This window comes from Maniola hyperantus, chromosome 14, assembly GCF_902806685.2.
Source record: "Maniola hyperantus chromosome 14, iAphHyp1.2, whole genome shotgun sequence".
Classification (NCBI taxonomy): Eukaryota; Metazoa; Arthropoda; class Insecta; order Lepidoptera; family Nymphalidae; genus Maniola; species Maniola hyperantus.
In genome coordinates this window covers 7,769,403-7,796,455 of record NC_048549.1, presented here as the reverse complement: position 1 = coordinate 7,796,455, position 27,053 = coordinate 7,769,403, and the positions used below count along the sequence as shown (strand labels likewise).

General features: G+C 35.5%; 4 protein-coding genes and 1 long non-coding RNA gene across 7 annotated transcripts; 2 read left to right on the top strand and 3 right to left on the bottom strand.

The window, feature by feature from the left end:
- Positions 1-1,075: 1,075 nt before the first annotated feature.
- LOC138403255 (uncharacterized) lies at positions 1,076-2,781 on the bottom strand. 2 transcript variants are annotated; one of them, XR_011237555.1, is made up of 2 exons: positions 1,841-2,781; positions 1,076-1,721 (listed from the first exon to the last, which is right to left on the bottom strand). It is a non-coding gene; the product is annotated as an uncharacterized lncRNA (long non-coding RNA). The 2 variants fall into 2 exon arrangements; XR_011237556.1 differs by having other exon boundaries at positions 2,153-2,781.
- Positions 2,654-6,240, top strand: LOC117988627 (suppressor of cytokine signaling 4-like). The gene is made up of 3 exons (XM_034975796.2): positions 2,654-3,305; positions 4,377-4,670; positions 5,926-6,240. The coding sequence occupies exons 1-3, from the start codon at positions 2,818-2,820 to the stop codon at positions 6,068-6,070; spliced, it is 927 nt and encodes a 308-aa protein (XP_034831687.1). The 5' UTR covers positions 2,654-2,817; the 3' UTR covers positions 6,071-6,240.
- A 43-nt stretch (positions 6,241-6,283) lies between these two features.
- Positions 6,284-11,009, bottom strand: LOC117988626 (ubiquinone biosynthesis protein COQ9, mitochondrial-like). Of its 2 annotated transcripts, XM_069503042.1 has the most exons (7): positions 10,716-11,009; positions 8,538-10,304; positions 7,941-8,293; positions 7,767-7,858; positions 7,235-7,355; positions 6,680-6,883; positions 6,284-6,409 (listed from the first exon to the last, which is right to left on the bottom strand). In XM_069503042.1, exons 2-7 carry the CDS (start codon positions 10,258-10,260, stop codon positions 6,374-6,376), a joined length of 2,529 nt encoding a protein of 842 aa, XP_069359143.1. In that variant the 5' UTR covers positions 10,261-10,304; positions 10,716-11,009; the 3' UTR covers positions 6,284-6,373. The 2 variants fall into 2 exon arrangements, with proteins under 2 accessions (XP_069359143.1, XP_069359142.1); XM_069503041.1 differs by lacking the exon at positions 8,538-10,304 and having other exon boundaries at positions 10,716-10,990.
- Positions 11,010-11,583: 574 nt separating this feature from the next.
- fidipidine (coiled-coil domain-containing protein 93) lies at positions 11,584-23,561 on the top strand. The gene is made up of 10 exons (XM_034975793.2): positions 11,584-11,850; positions 12,364-12,572; positions 12,994-13,261; positions 13,909-14,070; positions 14,460-14,507; positions 15,365-15,663; positions 16,252-16,371; positions 18,672-18,901; positions 19,341-19,461; positions 19,985-23,561. The coding sequence occupies exons 1-10, from the start codon at positions 11,767-11,769 to the stop codon at positions 20,214-20,216; spliced, it is 1,773 nt and encodes a 590-aa protein (XP_034831684.1). The 5' UTR covers positions 11,584-11,766; the 3' UTR covers positions 20,217-23,561.
- LOC117988629 (uncharacterized) lies at positions 23,553-26,385 on the bottom strand. Its single transcript, XM_034975797.2, has 2 exons — positions 25,977-26,385; positions 23,553-24,644 (listed from the first exon to the last, which is right to left on the bottom strand). Exons 1-2 carry the CDS (start codon positions 26,082-26,084, stop codon positions 24,297-24,299), a joined length of 456 nt encoding a protein of 151 aa, XP_034831688.1. The 5' UTR covers positions 26,085-26,385; the 3' UTR covers positions 23,553-24,296.
- Between the last annotated feature and the right edge of the window lie 668 nt (positions 26,386-27,053).

The following is a 27,053-nucleotide window of genomic DNA, read 5'->3' as shown; positions in this document are numbered from 1 at the left end:
GTAGTCAATATTTGTATTAACCGATCAACAATATTTGTATTAAAGGTTTTTTATGTGAAAACAAGTAAATAACTCATGAGAAATACAATTACGCCACGAATTCTCATAGTTTGTTTTGCAACTTCTTGTATGTATTCTTGAAAAAAACTAGTTACACGATAAGGGACAAAAAATAGGTTAGCTGCGTCTCTGTTTATCACATTAGTAACTTTATCTGTGCTCTCTTTTTAGTGCGAATGAGAAAGCAAACGTTCCTGCATCTACCTTTGTTACTCTATCTACGGGTCCAACACTCAGATAAGGTCTTCACCTGCACCTCAGAATAAATACCCTATTGTGACTTACTGTTAGAGCAAGATAGCTAAATGCATTAAAGCTCTTATTAGAACGTATCAAAATGGTTCTGTTTTGTTCTTAACACTGTGGCCACTTTTTTTGCTTGTCAAGATGTATTTTGAACGTGAGATCTTGACAAACAACGTTAAGTGAGGTTATGTTGACTCAAGTATTTTAAAGACATAATTGATTTGTTTGTTTTTTTGTTTTTGAAGTTATTGTGCAATGGTGGATTGCAGTATACTAGGCTACAATACCCGAAGCGAACGTAAAATAGACGGAATAACATTTCACAAGTAAGTACCTCTGCTTGAGCGAGAGGGACTGAGGGGGCCACGCTAGTTGCATATCTGGACTGGACATATCTGATTCTAGGTTCTAGGTCCATGAGCCAGTCCTCACCATAGATAATACACTATACCTACCTGCTGAGTGCTAGTCCCTTAGATGAATGATTACCTGGCGACGAATTTTTTAAGGATATCGATATTACAGCTAAATTAATTCTCTATGTTCAGATGACGGAACACTTTCATTAAAAAACAGTAAATCTCTTCGAATATTTTTTTATTTATAAATGCGAAAGTGTGTTTGTCCTTCCTTCACGCCCTAACTAAACAACCAATCGAATTGATTTTTGGATATATTTGAAAGGACGGAGAAGTAACAAAGGAAAGGTACTAATCCTCGCGGACGAAGTCGCGGGCATCAGCTAGTACTTAGTATAAAAGGAAACACATTTTAATTAATTCAAATCAATTTATTGAGTAAAAAGAAGATAAGCAAACAGTTTGTTGGTTCTACTTCCCACCGCTTCAAATGTAGGTAGATAAGAAATGTGACTTGTTTTAGGATCGTCTTTATACGTGAAACAAATCAGATCTAAGTTGAGATCAGCTGGCATATTTTAGCTGCTCGATACTCTCTAGGATAGGATTTCCACACGCCACGGTCTTGCGCCAACACCATCCGACTCCCTGCGACTCTCTTTACAATCTGTTAAAAAAAACAAGTAATGAAATTAAAAAGCTATAAGACTCACGATGAACTACAGTGGCCCTGGTAAGTTTTATTTTCCTTATTACTGACCAAAAATAGATGTATTTGACGATTCAAAAGTAAGAACTTCTAAAAGTTTATAATTGAATAAAAAATTATCCTCAATAACAGTCTTTACCAACTACTTACCTACTCCTGCAACATGACATTGAGGAGTTGGATTAGTGATTAGTTGTTACAAAGTTTATACCTACCTGGCAGCCAGCCTGGGTAGCCTAGTATCTATTCACAATCAGCAGGCCCAAGGCTTCTAAGGTAGATAAAGTTCGACTCGTTTTGGTTTCACTATTAGCCAGCTCTTGACGTGGTTTTAGTTTCTTTATAACCTGAAATAAAATTTTATTTGTCATGCTTTTAAACATGCAAAAATCCTTATGATCGTCATAGGGATTATTGCATTTTTAACAAAAATTAAAAAAAAACTAAAACATAAGAAATAATTTACTTCCTCAAAACTGCAAATCAATAGTTGGTCTCTTTTTGTTTAACTATGGTCAAGGACATTTTGGAAATCTACAAAAGTATGCAAATATTATTAAAACGATAAATTTGATTTTATCGATAAAGTATGTACACACATCACTACAAATGAGGCCTAAAATAATGCATTAAATAAATATTAAATTACGCTATGAAACGTGATTTTGTTACTTTGTCACGAGATGATTACACTTATAATATGCAAATCTTTAATTTTCAGCAATTTTCGGAGTAAAAATCGCGGTTGGAAGCGATGAAATAATTATTAAACACTTACTAATGAAAATACAATTCTGGAGCTTTTACGCCCCCTTCCGTAGATCTGGAGGTAAAAAACACACCGTCACACATTTTGTTTTCGCTTTTAAGCTTACTTTTGAGCCAGACTTATGTGCTTTTTAAATATTTTTAATAAATATTGCATCAAACCCCAATGTTTTGTCTGCTTAAGGGGGCATCTGTCAACTATACTGGTCACTATTTTCACCGATGGAGCGACGTTGCCAGACTTTTATGAGCTATCGCTTTTACACGAATGGAGGTTCCCTGAAAAAGACTGAGATAACAATACCTCTTTGACACATAGATGTACAAGAGCGGCAACACGTTATGGTTACCTCTATGTATACTATCTCTATGGCTAGTCCTCACTCCTGTCTTTAAGTTTATGGTTTAGTTAGCCAGTCAAAAAAAGGTAGGTAGGTACCTAATACCAATACCTACCTATTTTGCTTTGCGTTATATTCTTTTATTTCTGGTCGGTGGTTATTAAAACGTAGTGATTATATTCTCTTTGGTGGTTATATTGTTTATGGTCGTGGTTGTTCGCATAAGAATTTTGTGAGACGATTTTACTTTTTAGCAAAAACACTTGTGTATTTTATGATCACTTCTAAATAATTATCTTTAACAAGTTATAATAATATATAAGCAAATTGAAAAATGAATAAAAACTACGAAAGATGCACACATTGCAACCGACGCAAATGGCTCGCCACTGGATGCCTTCGAAAATGGTTGAAACCGATGGAATGTAAACATTTCCAACGAACTGTAGACAGCAAAAGGGATTTTAGTAACACGGATATAGTCAATCGTGTTTATTTGCCTGATCGTAAGCCCCCTGTTAATACGAATAAGTTCGTAAGGTTTTGGAAGAATAAACTTTTCATTACTGGCAGTGTTCAATCATTACAGAGATATTTTGGAAATAAAAATAGTGGTAGTGAGCATTTGTGTAATTATCGTAAGACAAACGAAGCCTCAACTTCGACGGAGAAGCATATGGTTACTAAATATGACTTAAAGAAAGATCTGGAACTTGAGCAGCCGAATATCAAGTGTCAGCATGCTGATGGTCACTCAGTGCTCAGAGGTCATCACCAGCACGCGTCGGTTGAGAGTTGCGCTATATACTGTCAACTTTCCAAGTGAGTTTCCAGACATAAAATATAAATGGCATTGAACTTTTATTCTATACTATAGCTTTTGCTTATAACATTGCTAGCAAAGATATTTAAGCATGACCGACCAAACTCATGTATTTGCAATAGTAATATATAATCCCCAAGAATTGCACATTCAGTTAACACTTGTTACATACACAATATGTAGGTGTGACTCAAAGGGAATTTTTAAAAAAAGATTGTCCCATTGTGTAACAGTGTGACTCAACAGGACAACTATTTTTAAAAATTCTTGTTGAGTAACAGTGTTACACACAGGGGTGTGACTCAACGGGAATAACCCCTCACATTACACAATTTAAACTCTAAAATTGCTGGGTAGGTTAATCTGTCTTGGGATCCATTCAACCGATTCAAACTTAAAACAGAATTTAAGTCAATAGCTTTTGAACTGCTATAGTTTTGTCTCAATCTGTAGAATAGGTTGTAGGTATATAGTGTGATTGTATTGTGTAAAGCCGGGTACAGACTGCTGTAACGTAACATGCAATGTAACATGAAAGGAGCATTTCATAAGTGTGGACGCAGCGTGCGCACGATCTGAGCACGTACGTACTCGCATCTTTGTGCGCACTGCGCGCCCCTTTGTGTTCGGCGAAAAACCGACAAATGGCGGATCGCGGCGCGCACGAGTTGAAATGCTCTGTTTGTGCGCGTAGTGTGCACGGTTCGTGCGCGCAAGGCGTCCACACTATGGGAATTTTGTTACATTGCATGATACATTGCGACAATGCGGACGGTAAATTCTTTCATTGCGTGTTACATTGCATGTTACGTTACAGCAGTCTGTACCCGCCTTTACTAGCTTATGCCCATGCAAGTGCAAGTCCTCCACATGGACTACTCAAAACTGGACTTTCAAACCTCTATTTTACCACCTTAGCGGTTGAATTTTCGGCCCGATTCCTTCAGTAGTTTGAGCTGTGTAATACCTTTCCTTTTATATATTTAAATAATATTACTTTTTAAATACTCTTCACTAATATTTTTATTTCTCTTTACAAAATAAAATTGATTTTAGGTATTTGTTTTCAGACATGGGTGGTACTGGGGTGGAATAACCTCAAGTGAGGCAGAAAAGCTTTTGGCTGGACAACATGACAATGTTTTCTTGGTGCGAGATTCATATGATTCAAGGCACATCCTTTGTGTTTCTTTCCGCTGTGTGGGACGCACCCTACATGCGCGGCTTAGACATGCCAATGGACTGTTTTCTTTGAATAATGAAACTTATGTGCCAGCAAACAGAATATCTGAACATTGTGCTACTGTTGCAGTTAAATCAAAACTGTTTGAAATGCCTGTAAAATTAGCCAGACCCTTAAACAGGTATTAAGAAAGCTCTGTGGAATATTTATCTTCCTTATCTTTATCTTTCTTATTTTGCTCATCATCATCAACGGATAGGTCTCTCCACATGCCTAGGTCATGTACCACCTGAATCTAGCTGCTCCCTGCGATTCGTTTGATGTTGTGTAGATCAAAGTCTCTTCAATTCTGATAGTAAAATTTTTCAACAATCTAATGCCTAATTTCACCAAGCAAATTAATCATGGTTTAGTTAACATTCTTTGTATCTCTCCTTTTTGAAAATCGCATGTCATCTGCCAAGAATGGATAAGGATAACATTACAAATGTTTAACTAAATGAGGGTTAAATGCTTGGTGAAATTGGGTCTTAGTGTCTGTTAGTAATATGTATTAAAAAAAGGTTTGAATATCTTAATACTAGATGATGCCCGCGACTTCGTCTGCTTGGATTTAGATTTTTAAAAATCCTGTGGGAACTCTTTGATTTTCCAGGATAAAAAGTAGCCTATGTCCTTCCCCGGGATGCAAGCTATCTCTGTACCAAATTTCGTCAAAATCGGTTGAACGGATGGCCCGTGAAAAGCTAGCAGACAGACAGACACACTTTCGCATTAATATTAGTATGGATATGGATGTACCCTGGCATACCTACATGTCTGCAATTTTCTTTATTTTTAGGGTACCTTAGCTAAAAAGGATAAAAGGAACCCTTATAGGATCACTTCCTTATCTGTCAGTCTGTCCATTGTGTCAGTCAAAAAAACTATGGGGTACTTTCCGTTGACCTAGAAACATGAAATTTAGCAGGTAGGTAGGTCTTATAGTACAAATAAAGGTAAAATCAGAAAACCGTGAATTTGTGGTTACATCACAAAAAAATTTAAAATGTGTTTAATTAGTATTTACAATTTTCAAAGAAAGATAACTATACTAAGTGGGGTATCATGTGACCTGTAAATTCCAAATCAGATTTTAATATATTATGAGAAAGTTTTATCGAGCAAAATGACGAAAACCCTCGGCCTGTTAGTCTGACTCGCACTTGGCCGATTTTTTCAAAATGGCGACAACACATATAATATAGCTGACATCATTATTGATGCTAGCTATTGATTAATACAGGTTTTATGCGTGGCCGCTATTTGGGAAAAAAGTAAAATGGCGGACTACTAGGTAGGCCAAAATCTTCAAAGCCCTTTATTTTGCAATTTTCTTCAAGTATAGGTTAAAACACCTTAAAAAATCATAAAATTTTGTATTTTGTATGTTTCAGATTTGCTAAGTTAGATTCCTTGCAAAAGATCTGCAGATTTGTGATAAGGCAAACTGTTTCTGAAAATTTATGGAATAAATTGCCACTACCAACCAATCTTATATCTTATGTGTCACTTGGCAGTGATTACATTGCCCCTTTATAAACATACAGAAAAGAAAAATAAATGTGCCTTAAATCTTCAATGCACTTATGGTATGTTAATCCATTATTAATCTAAGACATATCCTATATTACAATGACTATGTAAAATGTTTATAAATTTTATACAAAACTTTATTAAAGAGATAATTAAATGATTGTACTGTGATCATATAGCAGTTTTCTTAATACCAAACATAGGTAAGAAAAAATCTGATTAAAACAAACCTTTTTATTTATTTATTATAAATTATAAATAATGAAAAATATTAGAATACTGCATCTTTGTTCTAAAGCATCTTGAATGTTACTTCAAACTATTTATTCCCAACATGTTTTTTGCCTGAAAGTAAAATAATAATAAAATATTACTTGAATTAAATCTATTATTATAACTGCACTGCCAAGGGAAAGTTACAGGCTACAGGTTGTATACTTGTATATGAAGATTGCAGTTTATCAAAAGGTTATCAAAATCAGTTAAGAAAAAGGTGTCTTGTAGGGACTTCACACGCCATGGTTTTGCGCTGCAGCGGTTCCCTGCAACACGTATGTTTGATGACATCTGTCAACCTAGTATGAGGACTTTTTTATTAGATAAAATTTTATTTACCGTAACAAATGCTGCGGTCAAGGTTTGAGGAGCGACAGTTACAGGATTCATGTTGAGGGCTATTTGGATCAATTCTGCATCTCGTATACGTGATTTAACAAAACTTCTCGTAGCATTACTGTTTTGGCTGCTATCAGTCAGGTAGAACAACTCTGATGCTTTATAAATTCCAGCTAACCCCACTCGGCGAATGTACCAGTTAAACTAAAACATAACAATAGTAAACAAACAAGTCAAGTGCGAGTCGGACTCGCACCGAAGGGTTCCGCTCCATCGTTTAATGAACTAATTATTTCAGGAACACAAATCTTAACTTTTTTTTGTGATGGAACCACAAATTCACCGTTTCCGGATTTTTTCCTTTACTTGTGGTATAAATACATTGCCACCTGCCAAATTTCATGATTCTAGGTCACCGGAAAATACCCTATAGGTTTCTTGTCAGACAACAAAGTTTCCAGTTTTCCTTTTGAGGTATAGAACCCAAAAAATTACAAATAGCAACCACTTAATATTTAAAAACCTATAAGCAATTGGATCATAAATAGAACTTACATCCACACTACGATCGCCTGTATGATAACAAATATCATCAACTAGAGAGAGGAGAGTGGCTAGACAGTTGGGAACATTATTTGGAAGAGTTTGTATTGCCATTGCCTTAGGCCATGTGCTCCTAAAATTAAAAACACTTATTTTTATTAAAATCCACAAAAAATCTTAGTAGATTTTCGGTTCACATTACATTATTAATGGGGCCGATTCTCTTGTACACAATCTCTTAAACTAAACTAAATTAACAGGTCTAAATCTAATGCTATCCTTTTCCGCAATTAACATTATGAAAGAGATAGCAATAGATTTAGACGTGTCATTTTAGTTTAGTTTAAAGATTGTGCACAACGGAATTAGCCACAATATCTCTTTTTTGGTACACAACAATCATTTACCTTTTTTGCTATTTTTTTTAAATTGTAAGTTACTTTCACATTACTACACCGCACCGGTACCTCAGGCATCATCTCAATCAAATGGCATGCTAATAGTTAAATAAATAATTATATGTATTATTATAGTAGGTACATACTTGAATGGTTCAATCATCAATAGTCTTGTCATTATTGCATTTTCTATTTGTTGAGCTGGTACTTTCGATTCCTTTAACTCCTCTTTTGGCCACTAATGAAAGAAATTAAAGATTTATATATTATGTTTAACAAAAATATAAAAAACTGCAATCAACGGAGAAAGAATTACTCACAGATTTCATTTCCTCAACAAGTTTTTCATTGCATGTTATGTTGAAGTAATGTACAAGATCTCCTCCTCCATTCGGAAATAAGCCATGACTAACACCAGGATAACCAGCAGCCTCCGCTCCTTGGGCTAGAGACTCAACTGACCAACTACTTTTTGCGACAAAGTCTAATGCTTTTGCTAAAATGCGTTTTTTCACATCCTCTTCATATTGATGGTCATCCTGATCTATTGTAGCTGGCACCACAACTTCTTTTTTTACTCCTTGACAATAGCTTCGAAGGATTTTTTGTGTGTTATTTAATGCACTGGTAGTGAGTCGAAGAGGAATAAATAGTCTACAACTATTCCTCATGGCTGTTAACAAAATAAAATTTACAAAGGTTACATATGTCTACATATTATATTAAACATACTTAGATTATAAACATATTATTATTTAAGATGTCATTAGGTACAGATTAATAGGCAGCTCGAGTTAGCAGCCTTTATAAATCTATAGTAGAGGTGAATTAAAATAATGGCCAAATATAAATAATATTAAGATTTTATTTAAAAAGTATCAACAATTACATTTCGTGGGATTTATTCAATGATATGCATTCAGATAATCTTGCAAGCAAACATTCTATCAAATGAATAGCATTTAATCCTGAGCATAATATTTGCTTTTTTCTCTCTGTAGGTATCTTGTCTAACATGGTGCCTGCTACATTTATTACAATATCCACTTCTTCATCAACTTTTTTAGTTTTCTGGGCCTCTTCAATATCCTTCAATTTAACTTCATAATGAGCCTTAGCCATATTTAAGCCAGTCCTCAACTTTTCTAAGTAATCAGATTGAATAAATGAAAAGTATCCTGTAATACCAGTCTTGTTACAAACATCTTTCAATGCAAGGTAACGCAGAAAATTTAATGAAGAGATTATTTGATCTGCTAATTCTACTAGATCAGATTCTGCACCATGAGGCAAATAACAAATTTTATATACCATATCCTGTAGTTCTGCACCAGTAAAACAATCTGGCAATTCAGATTCCTTAAAAGCTTCATCCAGTGAATTTTTATATAATGTGATAGCATAGCCTATCATACCAGAATGATTAGCCACACTTAAAATATATTTAATCAGTAAAGATCTACCCTTATATTCAAATTTGTTAACATGATCAGTTATTATTTTAACAGACTCTTTGCGCATTGACTCATAACTGGTGTATAGTGAAGTATTTATTAAGCTTTTGCATAGATTGTAATGAACTGGTAATTTAAGCATTTTGTAGGAAACCTTATTGGGGTACTTTTTAAATATTTCTTTACATAAAGATATACCCTTTGCTTGAGGTCCATATTCAACAAAGCTTAGAAAATGTATGACACAAAGCAACATTGTGTGGACCACATATTCATTTGAGTACACAAGCGGAAGTGCTAAGTCTGGCACAGGGAAATGTGCAGAAAAGATTGAATAGTATAATCCTGATAATGTAGTAAGATTGATTTTTTCTTTGTGCTCAAATGGAGACAATTCTTCTGCATTGTCAGCAAGAGCTTTATTAGACTTGGTTTTGCCACTTTCTTTGTGATGTACTTCCACATATGGTAATAGCTTCAATACATTTTTCAGTAAAGTACTGACATCTTGAATAATATTAATACAACAAAGCCTAGCTTCACTACTTTTGTTTGAATCTGGATCTATGTCTACATAAATCAAAGGCTTGCCAAGCAAACTTATTAGAAATGCTGATATGATTTCTTTTGTTCTGAGTTTTGCATCCACTGCTGCCATTTCTATAACAAATGGACTGTAAAACGGTGGTAACAGTGAGTAAACCTTAATGATCCTTCTAATATTAGGATCAGAATCCATCAAGAGACGTTCTTGACCTTCTAATTTATGTTCAGGTATTGGTATGGCATCTATGTATGTTGCTATAGAGTTAAGACACCATTCCAGAGATCTTCCTCGTTTAGCAGACAGTTTCAGTAGAAGTTGTTGTAGAGGTTCTAAGATGATGGCAAATTGGGCATCATTCTTAGCTACTTCTATCTGTTCAATAAACTCCAAGAGAGCTTCTTCCGGTGTGGCTGACTGCACAATGATGGCTAACAATTCCTCACAAGCACTATAAAGCGAGGGCTTGATTACCATTGTTTCGTTTTGAATCTTGCCTACTATAACTGATATCAAGTCCCAACAGTTATCTTTAAAACTATTGGCATATTTATCCTCAATGGGTACAGTGAGAGCTTCCTTATATTTGCCAGAATCCAGTAGCGAAGAAATGAAATCCACAACATCTACAGTTTGTTCCATGATGAAGTGTGGAAAGAAAGCTTGTAATTCCGAACTTTTGACCTCTGAAATTAAGTATGTAAATACATTACTAGTTTTAAATATTATATTTTTCCAGTTTGGATGTACAATCTTTACTTTTTTTTTTTTTTTTTTATTTAAATTTTTTTTTTTTTTTTTTTTTTTTTTTTTTTTTTAATACAATAAAACTTAAGGCTAGCCTTATCTAATTACTATATAAATCATGACCGCGTGGAATGGTGCTTGTACTTGTACCGATCTTTACTTGTCCACAATAAATAATATTACTTATTTCCATATTATTTTACACTGATTAAAAAAATTATGCCACTATGAAACAGTCAGTTTTAGTGATTCAAAGTTACCAATATGGAAACAAATTAGATATATGATGATGATGTAAGGATGTAAAAGATTTGTGTTAGAATTTTTGTATGATATAGTTATGTACTTACAATTTAAAGCCCTTGGAATTTTATTCATGGCAAAATTATTCCAGCTTCAAGCAAAATTTGCTTGCAATAAAGCTAGTCCTTTTATGAACGTCTTGCGCTTTATAATTTGCAAACTCAAAATAATGTATGCTTTTTTTATTTTTTTAAGCCAGTTTATTACGTAAACTATATGAATAACCAGTGTGAATAACTTAATTTTTGAATCAATTTTTATTATAACAAATTGCACATTCCACAGATATTTTACCAAAGTTTTTAACCATATGTTAAAAGTAGGTACTCTGTGTTTTTAACACAGGTTTTTTACGACCAGAGTTTTTAAAAACTGGCCACAGAAGTCAGAACAACAGAGATTGGGAATCATTTTACTTTACGGCTCTGGGACATGGGCTCTAAGATCAAATGATCAATGGGCTCTAGACATAGATTAACACACTATATACCTGAGAGAGAGGCTCTAATTTAATAATATGGAGTTTATTATGGAGTGGACTATGGAACTTGAATGAATAATGCTATGGACAAATATAAGCTCTTACTGTGCTCTTATCTTCTAATAAGAGCACAGTAAGAGCTTATATTCGTCCATGAACGTGACAAAATGATTATTTTTTGTCCTTATCACCGTGGCCTCTTTTTTTTCTTTGATAGCACAGACTAGTAATTCATAATTCATATTTTTTTTATTGTAACCACGTTTGATACGTCCTGTCAGTGTCAATTTGTCAAAATGCCTTATAAATCCTATATGTTATTGGTCTGTGCTTATAAAATTGAGATCGTAAAATAAGGCCTTAAAGGACTGTTATCCAGGGCCGTAAAATAAATTAAAAAAAAAAAGATCGTAAAATAATAGGTTGGCTTTCTCTTAATATTTTTTGATTTTTATAATTTCGTATTAACTTTTGAATTGCGGTACTGCTGTAGCTGTAGTGGAATCAAATTAATATAATAGTTCTACTAGAGTTTAAGTACTTGTGCTAACTATTTTACTTAAATCTCATTATGTGCTAACTATTTTATTTAAATCTCATTATTGCGATATTTGACCATGGCTACCAAACAGAAGAATATTTTTACTAGAAGTAAACCTTTGATGAACATTTACAGTGGAGTGGATCAGGAAGGCAAAGAGGTATATGATATGATCTTATTATGTTATTTAAAATGATACATGACATGTTTTATTTAATCTAGTTAATGCTGCTGATGACTGACCGCGTAATGTTGGTTTTTTAAATTCCCCTTGGAGTTGAGATATTTTCTGGGTTAGAAAGTATCCTCCTTGATGCAAGCTATCAAAATTTCATATTTTCCCATCATCATCACCATCACCATCATTTTCAACCATAGAGATCCACTGCTAGATATAGGTCTCTTGTAGAGATTACCCCACAGTCACAGTCCTGCGCCGTCTGAATCCAGTGGCTCTCTGTGGCTTGTTTGATGTCTTCTAGCCACCTAACCGCCATATATTTTCTGGATTACAAAGTGGTGTGGATGCAAACTATCCTATCTCTGTGCTGAATTTTGTTGTGATTAGTTTTGCAGTAAGGCAGTGAAAACAACAGTTAGACACAGTAGCATATTCTATTTTAAATTATAATATTAGCATGAATGATAATATATCAAAATAATAATCTTCCAGGTGGAAGTACGTGAAGATGCAGAGCAACTTGTTAAATGGCATGAAATATCAGATGCACTAGTAGCCGCTGGTTATTATAGGGCCCAACTACAGGGCTTGTCATCTTTTGATAAAATAGTTGGTGGTCTCACATGGTGTATTGAACTGTGTGATATAGATGTTGATATTAGTTTATTGTTTGAGGAGAATCTTACCATTGGGAAAAAGATGTAAGTAATCATTTTTGAACACAATATTATATAATTACCTAATGCAATTTTTTGTAATGTGTTCTTGGTGTTGTTTCCAATGTTTCTTTAAATCATCTACGTACGTGAAAATACCTACTATAAACTAAACTAATTTCAAGATTTGTAAAGTAAGAATTAATTGTATTTAATATCTTATGATTATGATGTAAAATGTTTCTACAAGGTAAAGGATTTGTATATGAATTGTAACAAATTATTTTCTGTGATTTTGGTTTATCATAAAATAAAGGATTTATTCCAGTAATCTTTTCCTTACCAAGACTAGGCCCTTAACTAGGTGGATTCCTTTATAATTTATAAGTCGATGCAAACTCTTTCCATAGAGTATTCTTTTTTTGACTGACTTGAGATAGTCCTTATGCCTTAAATTTTTTTGTAGAGCATTAACAGAGAAGATAGTGAAAATTCTTCCAAGTATGAAATGTCCGTACATCATTGAACCACATCAAATACAAGGATTAGACTTTATCAACATCTTCCCATTAATCCAGTGGTTGATAAAATACTCAAGTGAGTTCAGAGAAGCCAAAGAAGATGAGCTGCGAAAGTTTGCTGTGATGCAGTACGAAAAAGATCATATATTTGAATCTGATCGTGCTAGTTACATCCAAAATGAAAAGCTATTGAGGAATCTTGTTATCGTACAGGTATTGTAACTTTATTGATTTCAAATTATACAATGTGGTTAATTCTGTCATACACTATCTTTAAAGTAAACTAAATTGATAAGTGGCTCTGTACAAGTTCATACTGAATGCCTGTATTAGAGCTGCACGCCAACTCACGTCGACTCGGCAGTTGGTCGGCAGTTGCAATACAGTTGAGTCAACTGCAATAAAACTTCACCTCAAGTGTAATTTTGCAGTCTGTCAGTATATATACACTTAATCTAATGTTATTCTATTTTGCAAGAAGCATAAAGGAATAGCAATCAATAATACACTAAGACCTGTCATCACTGTCATGTCATTCTGGTCCAAGGTCGCCAGTTTTGCATGTTGGGACTCCATACCGGTTTGTCCTATCTCTGCCCATTGCCACTTCAGCCGCACAATGCATTGAGATATATGTTGGTTACTCTGGTTCTCTAATTTGGATCTCCTCATTTCTTGTCAATGTCAATGTTTGTGAGATGTAAATTTCATACTAACCACACAGAGTCTAGTAGACGCTTTGCATTCCATGTTTGTTTTGAGTTTGAGCCCTAAATAAGAAAGAATTCTATGCTAAATATTATCATTTCTGATTTTATAAAATTATACAAACATTCTCTTAGATCTGGGACTTATTCTAGAACTTATACAAACCATGTAGAGTGAGGAAGAGGAAAGGCGCATTCGCTACCAATGAGCTGGAACAAGTGAACGGAGTGTTGTCTGAGTACGACCAACGGATGCTGATGCATGTGTCTAACCACAAGGACGAGGGGAAACAGGATGAGGGGCTTGATTTCTTGGTGAGTAAACTTATCATTTTAAGGGTTCTGTGCGTTCGAATGAAAAATGGAACCATAATAGGATCACTCATGTGTCTGTCTCTCTCCCTCCCATATTTACGAAACTACTAGACCTAAAATTTTGAAAAAATATAGAAAATAGTTCTTTACTTATAGATTACAAGTCTATGCTCTTAAAATAACATGCTAAATTGTGGCGCGGTTCTGGTTATGCAAAGTATACCTTAAGCGGTTAACTCAATTAACAGGCCTAAAAGAAGTGATATCCTTTTAACCATGATCCTAATAGAAGATAAAAGTATTTTATCTGAATCTGTCAATACCTGAGAGATTTGAGTGCACTGTGCAACAGAGTTAGCACCATTGTTATTAAACCATTTCTTTTTCAGTATGATTATGAAAAAAGTCTGGCTGATCCTTCTGATATGACAACAGAAGTAAGTTGATGAATATTCTAAATAATAATTACAATATAACAGTGTACATATATGTAAAAATAAAATTTTTCGTTTTTTTGTTACAATAATAGAATGCCATAAAATAAACAAAATAAGTTCTATAACACAGGTCTAAAGGCAGAAACATATCTACGTGTCGTGGCGTGTCGTGACGCGCCAGAAGCACATCGGTTTCATACATTTAGTATGGCTAGAGACACATTATAGTGGAGTGGCGTGTCGTGTCGCGATCTGTCATGGCGCCGACTGCTCGCCACGAAACGACACGTAAGTGTGCACACTCACAGTCACGACAGTAAGCGCCACGACACGTAAATATGTTTCCGGCCTTATTTACATAGAAAGATACATGTTTATTAAAATACCATTAGGTTTAATTTTATTGACGTACTAGCTTATGCTCACGACTTCGTCCGCGTGGACTACACAAATTTCAAACCCTGATTTCACCCCCTCAGGGGTTGAATTTTGAAAAATCCTTTCTTAGTGGATGCCTACGTCATAATAGCTATCTGCATACCAAATTTCAGCCCGATCCGTCCAGTAGTTTGAGCTGTGCGTTGATAGATAGATCAGTCAGTCAGTCACCTTTTCCTTTTATATATATAGATTATTTTGTCCCTCATCCCTTATAGAAGGGAAACTGCACTTTATACACTCTTTTGTTTTGAAGCCCTCGATATTATGTTTTAATTCGTTTACATGATCCTTTTATTATGCCTTATCTAAATATATAAAAGGAAAAGGTGACTGACTGGGTGACTGAGAAGAAAGAAGATAGTTAATAAGAAAGAAAACATAATATTTTCATTTCATTCATTCATTAATTTTTTTAGACTGACAGATTTTCTGAAGACAAAGAGAACAAAGACACTGCCAATACAAAAATCCATTATGCAGTTCTACATTCAGAACTAACTGGAGACATTCCCAAAGAGTTAGAACAGAAAGAGAAGAACAAATATTCCGAAGACATTGAGAAATTAACTAAAGTTATCAAGACTATGGAGACTGACATAGATGTGGTTCGGAAAGACCACGAGGCAAGAATGGACAGTGCTAAGGCACAGTACGCGGATATTGTAAATAGTTTACAGACAATAACTAAAAAGTTAATGAAAACTGATGATTATAGGTGTGTACTTATGTGACACCTATATAATTTCAATTTAAATTAAAAAATATATATTACAAAAAATCTATAAAACTCCAGTCGAAATCACACAGTTATTTTATTTGTTGTTAAGTGATAACAGACTAGACATTGATATCTCCTTGTGGTAAATGACAATGCATTCTCAGATGAAAGCGGGCTAACCTAGAAGTAATATTAAACTCATATCTAGACCTAATAAGTTTCTCCGCGGCAACATATTATCTGAAGCTGAATGCAGCGTATAGTACCCGGATTTTTTTTTTTATATTTCAAAGCTATCAGTCATTAGATGGACTTTTATCAGATTTTTATGAGAGAGTGTATCAGAGTCAGAGTGCATTCAGGGTTGGGAGAAAGTCACTCCATCGAGAAACTCTTCTCATAATGCTTTCGCTAATCGCTTGTAACCGGAAAATAACTTAAACAAAGAGCGGTGTAGTGGGGGAAAGTTGGTGCATCGCGAGAAACAAGGGCCGACTGATCAACCAATCGCGAGCTCCTGCGCGTTCAAAATTCCCTAATTCTTCTTCGGTTGGTACATCTTACTAAAGTGTTCTTTTGTTTCAGCGACAAAAATGTTAAAGATATTTATAAGTCATTGAAAGAACTAGCGAAGGAAAGAAATGAACTGTTAAAATTAATTGAACACAGAGAAAAGGAACATAAGAAACTGGAAGAGCTATTGAGGTAAGATTTTGTCATTTCTTCTCTAAAATTGTATGACAATTGTCGCAATCTCATTAACACCTGTATTGATACCTCTACCTACCCAGATGCCCTTAAAATTGGTATTATTCGGCCTATATATAAAGGGGGATGTCATAAGAATTTTAACAACTATCGACCTATAACTATTTTGTCGTGTATTGATAAGGTAATAGAAAAATATATCGGCGACAAAATTAAAAACTTCTTAGAGGATAATAGTATTATCAACAAAAAACAATTTGGCTTTCAAAAAAATCGAAATACTTCTCAACTTCTATGTCAGTTTACCAATGAAATCAACGAGTACATGAATGATAAGAAGCATGTGCTCGTGGTTTTCATTGACTTTAGTAAAGCGTTTGATATGCTGGTATTTGAAACGCTATATTCTAAACTAGAGAAATGTGGAATACAGGGATCCCTCCTAGAATGGTTCAGAAATTATCATCAAAATAGATTAACCTATGTCAAAATAGATAATACGATTAGTGACAGCACACGTACGACCAAAGGAACAGCTCAGGGTTCGATTCTTGGTCCTACCGAATATCTAATGTACGTAAATGAGATGTGTAATCTGTTCAATGAGGGATCCGTGTATCAATTCGCAGATGACACATGCCTCATAGTAGCAAATAGAGACCTGCAGGCGGCCGAGCGATTGATGCATGCTAACTTTGATACCTTATGTAAATGGGCGCATGATGTTGGACTAGTTATAAATACTAAAAAAACTAAAGCAATGCATATACATACTGCGCATAATAAATCAGTGCATAAGGCTTCTATTGTTGCTCATTCGCACGACTGCCTGCACGGGTACATACACCCCTGTAAATGTCCACCCATTGAAATGGTTAGTGAACACAATATGTAAATAGGACTCAAAATCGACAATCGCTTTAATTGGCTCCCTCATATAAACTATATTTGCAATAAATTAAGAGCTATCCTAAGTAAAATGTATATACTTAAATTTAAACTTCCATATAGGACGCTGAGACTGCTTTACTTAGCATTGGCAGACTCTATAATTGATTATGGCTTAAGTAGTTATGGTAGAACCTTCAAAACTTATCTGTTACGCATATACAACTTACAAATAAAAATAATGAAAACCATAGTACCTAAAAAAATTAAATTAAAATTTTCCAATGATTATTCTAAATTATTTAAGTACTGCAAGTTACTGCCAGTGCTAAGTAAGGTTAGCCTGGCGATCCTGAAAGAAGAATATCATAACATAAAGCACCTAACTTGTAAAGAGAGAAACAGAAAGCTGCGCATCTTACCAAACTACAAGAAGTTTAAATTACCTAAGAATAATAATAAGTATGGAACTAGAACATGTTCATATATCTTAGCAAATATAATGAATAACTTACCTTTAACTCTGCAAAATACCTACAGTAAAAGAGCGATTTTTATAAGAAATTGTAAGAGGCACTTCCTGGATCTAGGTGCCTCTTTGGATGCCTAGTCTAGGTCTAGGAAGTGCTTCATATAACGATATTTTATATGTACAAATATGCACTAATTTACAGCTTTTAATTTTTATAAGTTTGTTACCTAGATTTTATTAAATTTGTATAACGCGAACTCGCCATCCTGACATAAACTTTAACAGTTTCTAGAGGATGGCGAACTGTTTATTTTAAAATGTATTTTTGAAATTTACGTGATCAATAAAAAAAAAAAAAAAAAAAAAAAAATTCGCGTTTGTCTGTGTTCACTTATAGCTTCAGCTTTTCAGACCATTACTATTTCAATGCAATTTTAATATTTTTTACAACATTCTATAATGCAATCACGTTATTTTTATGGTGATAACTTAGATGTTAATAGAAATCTATAGACAAAATCTAAAGGAGATGTTTCAAATAGTGCCACATACATGTACACTTCCTTAAAAAAAATTGAGAAAAATCCCTTTATTCCGGAAAAATTATAAATAATCGTCACTTGATGGAATGAATGACATCTTACCTTAGCCGTACCGCCATGATGGATTTGTTATGAGTTGTAATTTACAGCGTAAATTCTTGTTTTTGTATCGGCAAACAAACCCATTTCAAAGAAAATGTTATATTGAAACGCTATTTTAAAATATCTTACCTATTTTTCAGTATACTGTACAAGATATGGCCCCAAGCCCATACATTCCTGAAACATGTCCTTTGACTAAAGATTAACTTTTCTATGACATTATATTACCATCCTTTTCATAATGTTCTCTGCAGAAAATTATGGTACGATTTTTAGCCATCTTGCTATTTCAGAACTGCTAAAGAACCTGACACGGTTGTGGAAGAGCAACCTTTAACTCCTGAAGAATTAAAAGAGTTTCAAGACAGAGAGAAAAAGTTGAAGGATTACATCAGTGGCGTGCGAGTGGAGCTAGGGCACTTGAACAGACAAGTGTTGCGTTACTCGGTGGCTATAGACGAGGTGCCGGGCACGGCGGAGCTGCTGCAGTACGAGAAGAGATTCGTAGAGCTTTACAACCAAGGTGAGTTACACCATTCTCCACTGTTCTCACGTTCGGTCACTGTTCTCTCGAAGATAATTGCCGCACAAAAACTTGGTATTCTTAACAAGTACTCCATGCCGCAGCTTATGCATTAAGGCCAGCGGAGTGATTTTCTAATTCAGTTCTGAAATTCGGTACAGAGATAGCTTGCATCCCGGGGAAGGACATAGGCTACTTTCAAAACTTTCCTACGGGATATTTAAAAACCTATATCCACGTGGATGAAGTCGCGGGCCTCAGCTAGTTATTTTTATTTTATTTTTACACTTTATTGCACACAACACAAAGTAAACATTGAAAAAACACAATACAGGATCTTAATCTAATAGCTGTAGCATGCAAAGGCGGCCTTATCGCTAAAGCGATCTCTTCCAGGCAACCAGTTATGTATAATTATTACTGAAATAATTTGTTACAGTTGCATCAAAGCATAAGGAAACCAAGCAATACTACATATTCTACAACACTCTGTACGAAGTTAAACTCTATACCTCCAAAGAGCTGAGTCTGTTGAATTCTATCTTAGATAATTATGATGAGTAAGTACATTGTAAACTGCTTATTTTTCACCTATGTATAAGTACTTGTTTAAAATCTTGCACTTGTAACAGATTTTTAATTACTTCTACTGAACTGATGGCACTAGATTTCAATCTGTCAGAGATTTGTGTACAATAGAATTAGGCACAGTGCTTCAATTATAATTTCACTTCTCATACTCGTAAAGTTCTTCTTTATGCTGGCTGTAAGCTGACTAAAACTGCTTTTCATGCTCTTGTGCATAGTGTTTATATGCAAACAAGAAACTATCTGTTGACACATGGATGACACAAGTAAAACAATTGTAACTATGTAATTCCGTTGTAATTTCTAGTGCCAGTAACATTTTGCACTTATGATGAGCACTCATTACAAAATTTCTCGAATTACATTTAGACATGCACCTACTTATAATAATATTATTGTTTCATTTCCTCACAATCGAAGAAAGCATGAGTGTATAACTCGATCATAAAATGGCTTGTTTTATGCCCTTGTTGTACAATCTACTATTATTTATAGGGTGATGTCATCAGCACGGAAAAGAGAAGAGTTCATGATCCAATTCGAATCAATAGTGGAATGGGTGAACCAAACAGTCAAGAAAGTTGAACAAAAGTTTAAGCATGAAAAGGAACAGAAAGCAGCGTTACACGCGGAATATTCTAGACTCATGGACGTGCAAAGACAGTACGCTGCTGCCTTGAAGAAGTTGGCGGAAGAGAGACACAAGTTTGGTAGGGATGAACCTTAGTTGCATGGAACTGAAGAATTGGAACGGTCCTTCTGACCGAATTCCGGCCACGGCGCGGCGGCCTATCTCCACAGAGATTTACCGTCTATGCTGGAGATATTATATTGTACAAGTAGTGTGTGTAAACACAGGTGCACTTATTGCCTTACTCTCATAGAACAATGAGGGCGGCAATCCGATACGGACGGAGAGAGATCAGCCGCAGGACCGACGGCTTTACCTATTCTCCGAAGCACGGAACACCGCCAACTCCTCAACTCTGGGCTGCTCCTGAGAATTCCTTGACAGAAAAACCCATTGCTAATCTATTTTTGGCCCAACCTGGGAGTCGAATCCAGGACCTTGTGTTTCGTAATCGAAACCAATGATGACTAGACCAACGAGGCATTATGGAATTGATATAGTGCGCGAAAAACAAGTAGTACAATCTGAGCATGAAGTGTTTTACTGTGCAATAATAGGCTACTTGACTCATATCTAATTTCGTCCAATAAATGATTATTTATTATAGTATTTTGCTTAAGACAACGAAATATATCAATAACAATTATTAAAAACGCAGGATGGATATATAAATCCAATTTTAAAAAATACAGTTTTTATTTTTATTTGAAACTCAGAAAACGCTGTCAGCCATGATGTGACGTCATTAAATATGTAAACAAAGAAATGTCATCCCTATGTCACGCGTGGACTAACGTAGTATCCATATATATAAAATTTCAAGTCCTGACTAACTTATATATCAACGCACAGCCTAAACATCTAAACAGCTGGTCCTAGATACATGAAATTTAGTGGGTGTGTTCTTTGTAGGTAAAGAGAAGGTATCCACTAGGAAAGGATTTTTTGAAATTCCACCCCTGAGTGGGTTAAATGGGGGTTTGAAATTTATGAAGTCCACGCGGGCGAAGTCACGAGCATAAGCTAGTTTTTATATATTTCTAAAAACTCATAGTAAACGTAAAAAATTATCGTTTTCTCTTTATAAATTGAATAAGTTATTAAGTAAAACTTACAACAAAGTGATCTTTGCAAAAATAAATTTGGGTTGCAGTCGTTAGTGATATAGGATCCCTTTAAGCAAGTCTTCGCGTGTTACGTATATTTATTTCACTGGGCACTCTAATCCACAACTTTCATGTGGTCTTTATCGATGCGTTTTTACATTCTCGGATGATACAATAACGATAATTACTATATTTTTCATGTAAACTAGTATAGAAGTCATGTTTATTAAACTTTGGGAGGTTATGCTGTTGTTTACAAATGCATGGCATCTATCGGCCAAACATGGCCGACAGTGTTTTCACCTGTCTAAGAAAAATATATTTTAAAATTAAAGTTTTACGGTTTTTAGGGCGCAAAAAAATATAGTGTTAATTTTTTTGATCTAATAGGACAAATATTAACCATTTAAGACCTACTTAAAAAAAGTGTCAACTAGCCTATTGCATGGTACAAAAACAGATCTCCGCTGGCCCTATATATCCTTAGACCAGCGCAGACCGCCATGTTGCGTATCCAGATTGGGTTACTTTTTTTGCGAGTACTGTACAAATCGATTCTCGATTTTAAACCTGCGCAGTACAAAAGCTACCTCTATCGAGAATTTTCACAAAGCAAAACTTGGGCGTCTTGTTGAACCCTTGATTGATTCACCCTGTTATTAATCACTAAAAATACAGGCGGCGACTGCTGGACTATATGTATCTATTGTTTTGATCAAACCAGATCAAACCTCCCTACAGACAATTTCTGATAATAATATGCGGCTGGCCTTAGGTCCGGTTTCCACCTAGGCGGAGCGGAGAAGAGATTTGTGTTCATCGTTCAGCCGACCAATCAGATTTTTAAAAGATACGTCATCTATTAGCCAGCTGAATTGGCAGTGGGCAGGCCACGTCTGCCGCAGAACCGATGGCCGATGGGGCAGACGTGTTCTGGAGTGGAGACCGCGTATCAGCAAGCGCAGTGTGGGGCGACCTCCAACCCGCTGGACTGACGACCTTAAGAAGATAGCGGGAAGTGGGTGGATGAGGAAGGCGGAGGATCGTGTGTGGTGGCGTGCTCTTGGGAAGGCCTATGTCCAGCAGTGGACGCAAACAGGCTCTTTGATTGATTGATGTCATCTATTAAGAATCTCACATCTCTCCGCTCCGCTTAAGTAGAAACCGGGCCATAGACCAATGTTCATGTATCTTGTTTTCTACTGGTATTTTATGTTTAACACTTCTACCAAAAAACAAAACTACGTAATTAATTTCGACGTTACACTTTTTGCATAAATAGCTTATGGGCTTATTAACCACACTAACCAACTAAGATACTAGGGTAACATTACTGTTTACTTATCATTCTTGTTTATCATACTCATTAAGCATAACCAATTTTAGTGTAATATTAAATTATCGATTTTGTTTCAATATTATGTATGGAAGTAACCAACATCGAAAATGGTAGATTTACGTAATTTATTATGTAACTATGGCCGAGTACTGAAATGTCTCTTAATGCTAAAAGTGTCCTTAAAGTTATATATATTATAAAAATAAAAATGAATCATTAAATGTGTTGCTCATCGCAAATCTCGAGAACAGCTGAACCGATTTCGGTAATTCTTTTTTTATAATATTCCTAGAAGTACGAGGATGATTCTTACGGAGAGAAAAATTTAATTCAACGTCCCCGTCAATTTTCTACACTCCACCCGAGCGAAGCCGGGGCAGGTCAGCTAGTTATATTATAATAAATAAATTTCCATACAATAACCATAATATGAGTCTAGTGGTTACGACGTCCGCCTCCTATTCGGGAGGTCGGGGGTACGATCCTGGGCACGCACCTCTAACTTTTCGGAGTTATGTGCGTTTTAAGAAATTAAATATCGCTGGCTTTGAAGGTGAAGGAAAACATGAGGAAACCTGTATGCCTGAGAGTTCTCGATAATGTATTCAAAGGTGTGCGAAATCTGCCAATCCGTATTTGGCCAGCGTGGTGGACTATGGCCAAACGCCAAACCCTTCTCATACTGAGAGGAGACCTGTGCTCTGTAGTGAGCCGGCTTGATGATGATGATGATGATGATGAACAATAATATTATATCTAAAACAATCAGTGACTGCTATCTTTCATACTATTATATGAGATACGTTCCAGTATTCGCGTGTACGTAGGTAGCTTACTTTGTAGTCGGCTTTGCGATTGTTTGCAATAATTATTATTAAGTTAGCGAAAAACTCATCCATTCCATATTATATTTGAAGACTGAGATAAACTTGTTTTGTAATTTATGCATTTTTGTATGAGGATAATAAAATGTAGGTAAACATGACGTAAGCATTATACATTTTTTATTTCAACTCTAATAACATTTACAAACGTACGTGCATGTACAATAATTAAAAAAAATATTCTCAACAAACGTCGTGGCGCAATCTTGACGATTCACTTACCTATCTCTCTTTATACTGTAAGGGCGTTTGTGCACTCATCCGCGATTTCACGGATCCGTAAAAAAATATGAATGGAATGTACGTATTTGTATGACGGCCACTTCGAAGAATCACAGATACGAACCAAATACGAATGCGTGCACAAACACCCTTACACCTGGGGAGTGAGATCTAAGCTACTTTTTACTTCGGATTTTTGAAAACTTAAACTCACGCGGTCGAAGTCGCGGGCATCAGCTGGTAAGTTACGAGCACAACTAAAAATGTGCCTTGCATTTTCGCTCTGCAAAAATGACTATTTTTAATTAAATAATATATATAGATACCTAACTTGAGATTCTGGAACTTAAGAATGGCATTAAAAAAATCACCAATATAAAATCACATTCTCTTGGAGTAATTACACAGATTTTAATAACTGTAAGGGTGGGTTCATACAATTTACACAGCACAATTTTTTTTTGAGTAGGTAAGTAGGTACTTAATAAAGTACCCGCTGAAAAACTTCGGATGGGTAGGTTAAGTATTTAAAAGATTATTAAAAAAAATCTAGTGTCTAAGTATGTACCTACACTTACGTCTATAAAATGTAAGTACTCATTTTCAATTAATATAGTTCCGTCCGTCAAAGTGTGACAATGCTGCTGTGTGCGTGACTTTTGTTGTGCGAGCTACTGTGTCCGTGACCGTGTGTCTGACCGTGTGCCTGACCGTGTGTCTGACCGTGTTTCTGACCGTGTTTCTGCCCGTGTGCCTGGCTGTGGGAGTTCGCGCTCGTCTTCTTATACATGGTGAAGGAGATCAGTTCCCGATTGGCGTTGGTCATAGCCATTGCATGTGACACCACATCGTATCCCAGCAGGCCGTGGATCCGGTTAACAACGACTAGAGTCAGACCCTTTTGGGTGATGCGAACTGTTCTTTCCGAATCGTTTTCCGCTGCTACAGTCATGCCGAAGGACGAATTCAGTTCCTGAAATGAAAGATTATTTCGTAGTAGGTATCATATGAAAAGAAAGGTAAGCATGTAATTAGTAATCATTTAATCATCTATTAAAAATACCTATTAGATGAACTACATCAAATTTCGATGATGAACTATCAACTACCTATAAATGCCTTACCTATGTAACCGAACTTCAGAAAAGAGAGTCTACCTACTTACTCTTTAGTATAACGCGAAAAATTTAAATCCTCACGCGCCATTTAATTTTTTGTGTCCATATCAAAAGTTCGATTTTAAAGTACTAATGTGAACCGTACTTTTGTAATGACAGTTGACCCCTAGAGTTAAAATGGCACGTGAGGACTGAGGAGTCTTTTTTTTTACAGACAATAGGTATCGTAGCTGCATAATGCGTAAAAAATGACTTTTCATGCGCCATTTTAACTTTGTCTTTCATGTCAAAAGTACGATTTTAGTAGTTTTAAAGGTGAACCGTACTTTTGAGATGACAGTTGACCCATAGAGTTAAAATGGCGCGTGAAAAGTCATTTTGTACGGACTATACCTACATGATGACGGTAAAAACCACCGACAAAAAATGTATTGGGGCCGATTCTCTAGTACACAATCTCTAAACTAAACTAAATTAATAGGTCTAAATCTAGTGCTCTCCTTTTCCGCAAGTAACATTATGAAAGGGATAGCAATAGATTTAGACGTGCCATTTTAGTTTAGTTTAGAGATTGTGTACAACGGAATTAGCGACATTGTGGCTAATTCCGTTGTACACAATCTCTAAACTAAACTAAAATGATACGTCTAAATCTATAGCTATCCCTTTCATAATGTTGCTTGCAGAAAAGGATAGACTAAATTTAGACCTGTTAATTTAGTTTAGGTTTAGAAATTGTGTACAAGAGAATTGGCCCCATTGTCATTGTAATTTTAATTAAGTAGGTACTAAATTATAATTTTAGGTAAGCAGGTCTCTGTTAAATTTTAAGGTAAACTAAAACTGTTTAACTTAAGTTTTTATATTAATTTACTTGTTTTAATTACTTATATTCACATTAAAACATCTTTAATAGCATCAACTTGGAAAAACGAGATATCTCTGACTATTATTTTTAATTTAGGTACTATTGCCCTGAAATGCAGGTTTTAGGCCTAACAATATTTTCACGCCTGTAATAACAATTTTGCTATTCAGTACATATCCGATTACTACTAATAACATTTATTTCATTAGCGAGACCAATAATTAATCTATGATTTATTTCGTGAAAAGTTAGATTATTCAATTTTTAGAGACCCTTATTTTTAGTATGTAGGTAACAAACATGTAAACCTAGTACCTACCCTTACAAGCGTAGCTCGTTCATCACGTTTCAGCCCATACACAGTAGCACCTTCATCCTTGGATAGATGAGGTGCGCTCAGGCTGCCCATTACCATGATGTAAGGCATAATTAATTTGTTAACCACACAAACACTACTAACTTGGCTGGTTGAACCAGCTTAAGAATTGTTTAAGGTATTAAAAATATTGTCATCGCCGATTAACTGAGCTCATTGTTACAATAATAAAATCTTTGGGCGATTGGAAGGAACAATGTGAGCACGCGGCAATCGCGGCCGCGACAGGTTGTAGTGAACTTTGCCAGGTAAGTAGCGCCGACGTGGTCCTCACTTCACAATGGCTGTCTTTGTGTGCGTTCAGGTAGGAGCCTCACAGTATGAATACAATGTGTGTGTGGAGGGCGACCTGACGTCACACGTCACATGGCCTTCACAGGTGCTTGAACGACCTGCGTCCGCGCATGGCGCACTAAGGTAGGTACCGAGTACCGACGGGCGACGACCACCAACTATAGGTATACTATCTACCTACCAAGTAGGTATAATAGGTAATGATAAGCCAGCGGAACTAAATCATGATTTAACATCACTGCATTATTGTTTTACTTTAGGTAGGTATAATATACCTACTTAGTAATTAGTATACTTAGATAATGCTTACGGGGAAGCCCGAGTTATGCAATATCGAATGCTATACTTACCTACTACTAGGTAGCAATGCAGAAATTGCTATGTAATTATGTAACCACCGTCACACGGCGTTGCTAAGTACCTATTGTGTTCAAAAGATTTTGTCGAATTTACCAAAGTACCTAACTATAGGAACCTGCAGTACGCGACAGGTTGAGATTTTAATCGAGGTATGAGGTGGGGGGACGCCCCGCATACCCGCACGTCACCCGCGCTATCCCGCATCGGGTTAGGGCAGGGGCTGTTCAGGGCGTCCCCGCCCTCATTGCCATCTCGACCTAGCACGTAGGTACTATATATACCTAATAGTCCGTACAAAATGACTTTTACGCATATTTTGTATATTTTTAACGTAGACGTATTGGTATTTTTTTATATTAAAAACTA